This window comes from Clytia hemisphaerica, unplaced genomic scaffold, assembly GCF_902728285.1.
Source record: "Clytia hemisphaerica strain Z4C2 unplaced genomic scaffold, Clytia hemisphaerica genome assembly, whole genome shotgun sequence".
Taxonomy (NCBI): Eukaryota; Metazoa; Cnidaria; class Hydrozoa; order Leptothecata; family Clytiidae; genus Clytia; species Clytia hemisphaerica.
Genome location: NW_027103824.1, coordinates 602,308 through 610,972, shown reverse-complemented (window position 1 = coordinate 610,972; position 8,665 = coordinate 602,308). Strand labels below are relative to the sequence as shown.

The following is an 8,665-nucleotide window of genomic DNA, read 5'->3' as shown; positions in this document are numbered from 1 at the left end:
AAAAATGATATAAATAAAGACTCCTATAAAACGAAGATTGAATCATTTTTCAAAAAACATTAAGCATTACATTTTCCATATTGCATAAACTATTTACATGAGATTTGATCAAGAGCCCTTCAGTCAAAACATGATTTCAAATCTAATCGTCAGCCGTGCAAAATTACTCGAATCTGATTGGTTTAGAGGAGTGCAATTAATCGTTAATTGCACTATTACCACTTTTTGCACTCTTCGGCGGGAGGACACTTTTGTCCCCTTATTCTTTTCTCTCCCAAGTCCTGTGTCAGAGACTTTTTTTTACTATATAATAAAAAACAAAGACATTTTTTTTGTTCAATATAAAAAAGAACAAAGAAATTTTACGTTACAATAGCTTCTTTTAATTGAAAACAAAGAATTCGAATGTCAAAAGTTTTCCCTTTTTCTGAAAATCTATGATTTACTAATGATTATTTACTGACGATTACCTGGGAATCGTATGTTTTGTCGTGCAATTAACGATTAATCACTCGTAACAAAGGAGAAAATACCGTAATTTGCACTCGTCCTTCGGACTCGTGCAAATTACTATTTTCTCCTTTGTTACTCGTGATTAATCGTTAATTGCACTCCAAACCATACGATTACTAGTACTAACGACTCATAGAAAAAAGATGTACAAGCACTTTTTCATAATATTCGTTAATAATAAACGCACGTAATTCGTAGCTCATTTAGACGAAGCAATTAACTAATTTCCTTTCCCTCTAATGGTTATTACAAATGATCATTAGGAGAATGGGTTACAGGCTAAAGGTTAGAAAGCTAAGGTAAAGAGGTAGCACGTGATCAAATCAAAATAGATCACATCAGACATACTTTTAAGAAGTCAATCAGAAGAGTACACTCTGATTTATTATATTCACTCCTATCATTCTATCCCGGGGGGGGGGGTACTAGGGTTGGTGAATGAGGGGTATGTGCGGACGGGACCTCCGAAAACCGACCCTTAGAGAGACCAAATTTTAGTGAAAAAGTGACCCTTAGAGAGACTTTTTCGAAAAATTTTCTCTGATTTTCAAAAATTTCCTACCCTTAGTGAGACTTTTTTGTAATTTTTTCTCTCAAAATCAAATTTTTTTTCTAAAAATCGTGATTTTTCCCACCCTTAGAGAGACTACTTTGAAATTTCCTGATTTTTGTAACCCTTAGAGAGACTTTCAAAGGTGAAAAACCCGACCCTTACCGTCTGCACATACCCAGCACCTATTTTTGCCTAAGTACCCCCCCCCCGGGCATTCTATTCTTTCCTTGTGCTGAATTTTAAAGGAAATAGCTGGATACTGCTAAGAAAAAGGGAAACACAGAGATTGTAGAACACTTGAAATTGAAAATTGAAAAAAGAAGACTTTTATTTGTTAAATAATAAAAACAACAAGAATCGATACCAGGCTAGCTCCAAAAGAATTTCTAATAAAATGATCAACACCTTTTCCTTCAATGCGTTTCATCAATTCCATCGGTTTCTGTGACCAAAGCGCATTCCAAAATCACGCGACCTTCTTTATATCTTTGTTCTTCTTCTGTAGCATACTCATAAATCCAACCTAACTTGGCATCACAATTTTTACAGGAGACATCACGTACCATGTGACGACCAGTTAACATTACACGGTTTTGCACTTCGCTGTATGTAAGATTAACCACCTTGTGGAAAAGGAATGCACGCCCTGTGGCACCAGTGAATCGCATAGATATCAATTGGTTACGATTTGTCAGTACTGTATCACAATTAGCACATGAAAAAACTCTAGAGCCACCAGGATGTTCCAAAAACACTCTCCCCATGACAACCAAAGACAAAAAAACAATTCAATAAATATCAATAAAAAAACCAAAAGCCAAAACCAAGTTTTTATTATATTTATTTCTTTTACCTTTTACCTAAAAAGAGAAACGATAATCTTAGGGGCTTTTTAATATTTATGTAAGAGCTTATGCTGCATAGTTTTACCATATAGTATGGTTTTGTTAAAAGTCCCAGAATGTTAATTAAAAGAAAAGGCAAAATTCTATCACAAGGATTTTAGCCCAAGCCAACAGAAGGGGTTGGGAAAAATTAACAAACAGGGGGGCGTTTATTTGGAACCTGAGAGTATCAATAAATATGTACGGATATATACCTGAACATGAGCGTGACCGTTAAAACAATCATTCATAACACAAATAATGATGATTTATTAGAATCTATTGTTTGTTTTAAAAATCATTGATCGTCCCCAGCGCCCATGGGGTGGTATTAAGGGAGGAGAATGGAAGGGAGAGAATTAGAATTACGAGTTTATTGGCCTTTTAGTTGTTTTTGGCTGAAATTTGCCCAATTAAATTTTTTTAGAAAATCAGACTCTGTCACATTAATACAAAACATTCCTGAAATATATGCTTCTATCTATTTTGATAACAATTTTTAATGTTTTCAAGGCCTTTTTCAAGGCCTTAGGCAATTACTTTTTTATTTTCTGGTTTACAGACATTTGGAGATGAACCTTTGGACCGGAGGATGGAAACAAAATAAAAATAAAATTGCTCTTTTCAAACTTTAATTTTGTAAAAAATTAAAAAAATATGTTTTGGGAAAACTTACATACATTAACATTAAGAACGTTTTTAGTAGGGAAATTGTGTTTAAGTTATTAAAGACCTGGACACTGACCCTTTTACTTGCCCTTCTTGCTTTTATAAAATGTAATTTTCTATAAAGTTTCCTTTTTATGGCTGTTCAGTACAAGGCCGATAGAGCATAAATAAATAAAATATTTGTAAAATCCAATTTTATTTTTATTCTATTTTTGCAAAAAAAACGTCGGTGATTCCGTAATCCAGAAAATAAAAAAGTAATTGCCTTACTGAAAGTAATTTTTTTAATTCATGCACCAAAAAAAATTATACAGGTTTGTCGAGATATTGTGAGCTTCAGGATTTAGATTTTTCATTTTTCGTTTTGATCATTCTTTTTTTATCGTATAGTGGATGCTCTAACTTGAATTTTGAGCTATCATACATTAGGTTTGAAAAAGTAGTTCAAAAATTATTTACAAAAAACTGACTTTTTTTATGTCGAAATTTCAAAAAATCATCAAAAACAGCGAGCAAATTTTTCTCTTGACACTTACCGTCTTTATACATAAAAATACCAAAAAATGTAACTGTGTTCATCAAAACTTGTTACGGAATTTAAAAATATGGTAAAACAAGCTATTCCCATGTGGGATAATATATTTGGAAAAGCTGGAAAAATGTTTTGGAAATATCCAAGAGAGGTTTTGATGTTATGTGTGTGCTATGGGAGAAAACTTTTGAAAAATAGATCACCATTCCTCGACTAGTTGCTCAAAGAACTTGGGTCTGCATTGAGTTTTCTTGTGTTGGAAATGTTCATGACATGCAAATAAGATGGAGAAACTGTTGGCAAAATATAAATAAGAAAAAAAAGAACCAAAAAAAACGATAAAATTGTGTTTTTGCCTTTTTGTCTTATTTATAGCGTGATTGCTGTTTTTAACATTTGTTTGAAATTTCGACATGGAAAAAAGTTATTTTTAAATAATTTTCAAACTACTTTTTCAAATTTAATGTATGACAGCTCAAAATTCAGGTCAGAGCATCCTCTATACCATAAAAATCTCGACAAACCTGTATACTTTTTACTTAAATTCACTGTCAAACACAATCAATGAATTGAGAATGGATCTTAAAATTGAACAGAATTGAACAGCAAAATTGAAGGTAATATTTGATTGCTTTGAATATCACAACACTATTGTATTGTAGGAATTAGATTTCACCTGTGTGGAAATTTGTTAAAAATCAGCGCTGGACGCATAGCCTACTGGCATAAGAATTATGAAATTGTCAATATATTTTCTTTTTCAGTTAGAAAAATACTAAAATATCTCACACGGGACCACGGGACGAAACGATGTAAACAATATTGAAAGAATACTTTAATGGGATAAATTTTCGCGGGGATTAATTTTCGCGGATTTCGCGGATTAGGGTGTCATCCGCGAAAATAAGTCCCACTGGAAATTTGAAAAAGGCCCATCCGCGAAAATTAGTTTCCGCGAAAAATTTGAATTTTTTTTGCAAATTTAGCTCCGCACCATGGAAGTTCAAATACACGGGTTTCGAATTAAATCTGGCGCGAGAGAAAAAATCAAGTAAATAAAAGGAGCGATAAGGGGAAATGCCTTATAAAAGGTTGATAGATTTCCTTTCTTCTCTTTTGAAAGCCAGGTGTTCATTCAAAAGATGTTTTTCTATTTTAAATTCAAGAAAAGAAATATGATTAAACGATTGACTTTTTATTTTAATGTTTTTTGTTTTCATAATGACCCATAAAGTCTGTCAAAATGGAAAAATGAGCTAAAATTGCTTGATACACGGCCAATTTTCGTTCTGTTTACTTGATATTTTTCGTGCAAATTTACATGGGATCAAAGCTAAAGCTAAGCAAAAATTTAATTCGAAACCCGTGTATTCAACTTTTAATAGTTGTAATACATATCTCCTCGCCCTATTCCAAAACACCCTCTTATTACTTGAAAAAAAAATTCTTAATTTTCCTGGAAAAATTTTATTTCAATGTTTTGACCCTTTTCAAAAATTTTAATTTGTACCCCAATCCGCGAAATTAAATCCCCGCGAATAATCAGGAAATCCCTCATCCGCGAAAATTAATCCCCGCGAGATCTTAAAATTTCGCGGATGAGCTCAACCGCGAAATTTAATCCCCGCGAAAATTTATCCCATTAAAGTACTCAAAGTGACGAAAAAACACGAATACCCATGCGCCATCCAGGAATATTATGTTGATGGCAGCTTAAAAATTAGAAAGTAAGTGATAATACATCTTGACTTGTCCCACCCACAAACCACAGTCTTGCAAATCCATTAAAGGGTAAACTTCTGTGCTTCAATGCCTCAGCGTGTTTGTGCCAGTTTCCCGTTTATTGATTGTTGAATTTAAAGTAGAAGAAAAATGTCCAAGTACAAGTTTGAACAACAATCACGGTTAAACCTTTGAACATTTGACTTGGAATTTAATTAGATGGGAAAACTTCCATGGTTGGAGAGATCGCAAAATATATGCGTCAAGGCTATTTTGTGTCTTTGGTACTGTACTTGACGTTTGTCAGCCTGCTATAAAGTAACTATCATTCTCTGTGCTATAACTTCATTACTTTTACTCCAAGACTGGTAGCTTTTGTGGCGCAGAGACAGGGGTATATTTAGAATAGAGCCTTTTTAGACTAATTGCCCAGTGTACTCATTTTTACCGAACAAGACAGGCCCAGTGAGAACCCCATCCATTGGAAAAAAATCTTCATCCTATATGGAAACTTCACTTGTATGTATAAGTCAAGTAATGAATCTAGTAATTCAGACTGGATCTCTGAACTGTACTATTATCGTTAAATCTAAATCCACCAAAAACAGACCTTTGTTCTATTGGTTTTTATGCTCTTTTATGTCCCTTTCCTAACTGGCTAATAAACGACTCAAACTTTTTGAGACAGGGACGTTTCCCTCGCAGAAATGAAACATGTATGACAACGCTTCCATTTTTTTCTTCAGAATATCGCTGACTTAAAGACGAAGAGCCTGATGAACCGTCCGTGACAGACAAATATTATTGTCAAGCTGTGAAAAAGTCATGGTAGTGTTACCTAATTGTAATTTATCGAAAGTGTACGTAAGGTAAAAAAGCTAAAAGAATAAAAAACGTAGTGGTCTAAAGAAACGACTATTCTTTTTTAGAATCAACCTTACAATCTAGTTTTTATATTTATAAAAACTAGATTGCTGACGTGTGAAAAGGAATGTCGGCGTGAATGATCCTTTTGTTTCGATAATAACATCAAAGTGGGAGCTAATTTTCTTCTCGTTTCTTTCTTTCCTTTTTCTTTCTCATAACTTCAAGCTTTCCCTCAGTCTCTCCCAAGTGCGGTTAGCTCAAATGGTTAGAGCGTTTGTCTCAGAAGCATGGGTTTCCGAGTTCGATCCCTCTGGGTGTCAAATTTTCCAATTCTTGATTTTGTTTTCGTGCTCATCACTTTAATTTTGAATCACATTTCATGGGAGTGAAGAGATATCGACGCGTTATGTAATGTTAATTGCTATTAGTAATTACGCGTTCAATTCGAATCTATGATCTGTTCCCTCTTAGTGAGGAATTTGATACCCTTATAACAACCGTATTTTATAAGCACTGAATACTGAAATTCAAATGACGACCACGCAAGAAAGATAAGCAAACGATTGGATCAAGAGTCAAACATTTTGACCCGGAAATCAATTATCATGCTCGCTCACTCGCTGGCTGAAAGTGAAAGTGAAAGTGAAAGTAGTGAAACTGAAACTGAAACTGTCAGTCACCAAACGCAGGCGCAAACGCCTATACCCGTTCTTCTATATCTCAGGCTTGAATAATCGCTTGTGGTAAAAAAAGATTGAAGAAAAAAAAAACTTAAAAAAGTTCTTATTAAGTGATGCTATCATAGCTTATCTAAACCTTACACAGAGAGCGGAGGTAATATATGCTAGTTACCTGTTTGATTGACCTTCATTTTAATAGAAAGAGAATTAAAATAAGAAATTTGAAGAGTTGAAAAATTTGACACCCAGAGGGATCGAACTCGGAAACCCATGCTTCTGAGACAACCGTCTAACCATTTGAACTAATCACGCTTGGAAGAGACTGAGGGAAAGCTTGAACTTATGAGAAAGAAAAAGGAATGAAAGAAACGAGAAGAAAATTAGTTCCCGCTTTGATGTTATTATCGAAACAAAAGGATCATTCACGCCGACATTCCTTTTCACACGTCAGCAATCTAGTTTTTATAAATATAAAAACTAGATTGTAAGGTTGATTCTAAAAAAGAATAGTCGTTTCTTTAGACCACTACGTTAAAAGTTTATCTGGTCAAAAAATATAAAAGCCATGGATCATTTTACAATTAAAAATATCTTTGTCTTCTTTTCGTTTTAGTTCTAGCGCTGGACCAGATTTCTAGATAGAGATAAATAAAATATAGAGTCCCTCATTAAAAGCACCCGGTGCTCATCACAGTACAGCCCTACTGGAAAATTTAGCCAAATTTCATTTTATGGAAAATTAACTTCATCCTCAATGGGATTTCGATAGAAATTTGTCCCGAATCCCCACTTCCGCCTGGGGCTGTGAGACAGGGTGTTCAAAAATACATATAGCGTGGAAAGAAACTTCGACGTATAGGCCACAGGGTGAGGTATAAAATTAAATGGGGATTAAACCAATTTCTGGTTTTGATGGCAGCAACTTTGACAGTCTCGAGGTATAGTGGAATTTATTCATCATAAATTTTCTCTTCATCACAAAACTAATTGAATTTGAAAGAATATGACTCTTACCCCCAGTGAAGACGACGTGCTCATGTCCAATCAATTTGAAACAGATGCATAAAGGAAAAAAAATTAGAAAACCCCAAAATCCAAATTCAACCCTGGAGAAAATTCAATTCGGAAATTAAATTCTTGTTAAAATCAATCAAAATCTTTGAAATCAACTCATCTGACTCATCTCATTATTTCCCCACAATATATCGCAACTAAGAAGTAACACTTTTTCACCGTATATCTAACTTTACAATTGAACGTTACATGCACGTTGTGTACCTACGTTTATGTTTATGTCAGCTGAGGTGTTGCAGGTGTGACAACGGGATGGTGCCTGTGTCCTTAAAATATGCCTTTTCGCTACTTATTCATTTAAGATTGCACTCACTTCATTTTTTTGTACAAGGAAGATATTGCATTTAGTGGGCATTTAGTTGATTTAGTATTCTCAAAGATATTTCAATATGACACTTTTTAAGAGCAGTCTAAACTTAAACTCCTATATCAGACATGGCATGGACCAGGGGTTTAGGTACCCCCTAAGAAAATAGGTACCCCCTGAATTTTAGGTACCCCCAAACAACAGACGTTAGTAGGTGTAAAGTTATTGATTATAAAACCAAATTATAAAAATTATAAAAAGAAAATTTCATAAAAATTTATTAGAATATTTCATAGCTTTAGCCACCATTTTTGTTTACATTTTGTTTACATTTTTCATAGCTTAGCTACCATTTTATTTTAGTATATTTGGCCAACTGAGGTCATGCTCTCAAACCATGTTGTTTTTTGTTGCCTTGACAACTTGGTGCATCAAGTGTATTTAAGGCTTAAAGGCATTCAGCTTCTCACTTGACTCATGACAGCCATGGAGTAAGGACCTCAGCTCCAGACTTGAGTCACTTACAAGTCAATTCAAATAAACATAAACTCAATTCATTCAACAACTGAAGACAAGTCATAGTCTCAGTTTTGTTTTGTCTCTCACACTTACCTGTATGGCCACACCTTCACAGTTTTCATTCATGGCGTAACTGGTAAGTCAGCCATCTTGTTTTTGCTTTTTTCTTTTCACATTTAGGTTAAGGTTAAGTTAGACATAGACATTATATATTTATATACTCATAGCTCTTTTATTCAGATCTTCATATTGTATTCATGGTCTACTTGACCTCAGGCACTCTGACTTCTGAACTTAGCCATTTTTCACTCATTTTCACTCATTTGGACTTTGTCGTTTTTGCTC

General features: G+C 34.0%; 1 protein-coding gene across 1 annotated transcript; it reads right to left on the bottom strand.

The window, feature by feature from the left end:
* Window positions 1-1,479: 1,479 nt before the first annotated feature.
* LOC136806712 (protein yippee-like 5) lies at window positions 1,480-1,830 on the bottom strand. Its single transcript, XM_067063303.1, has one exon. The coding sequence runs from the start codon at window positions 1,828-1,830 to the stop codon at window positions 1,480-1,482; it is 351 nt and encodes a 116-aa protein (XP_066919404.1).
* Between the last annotated feature and the right edge of the window lie 6,835 nt (window positions 1,831-8,665).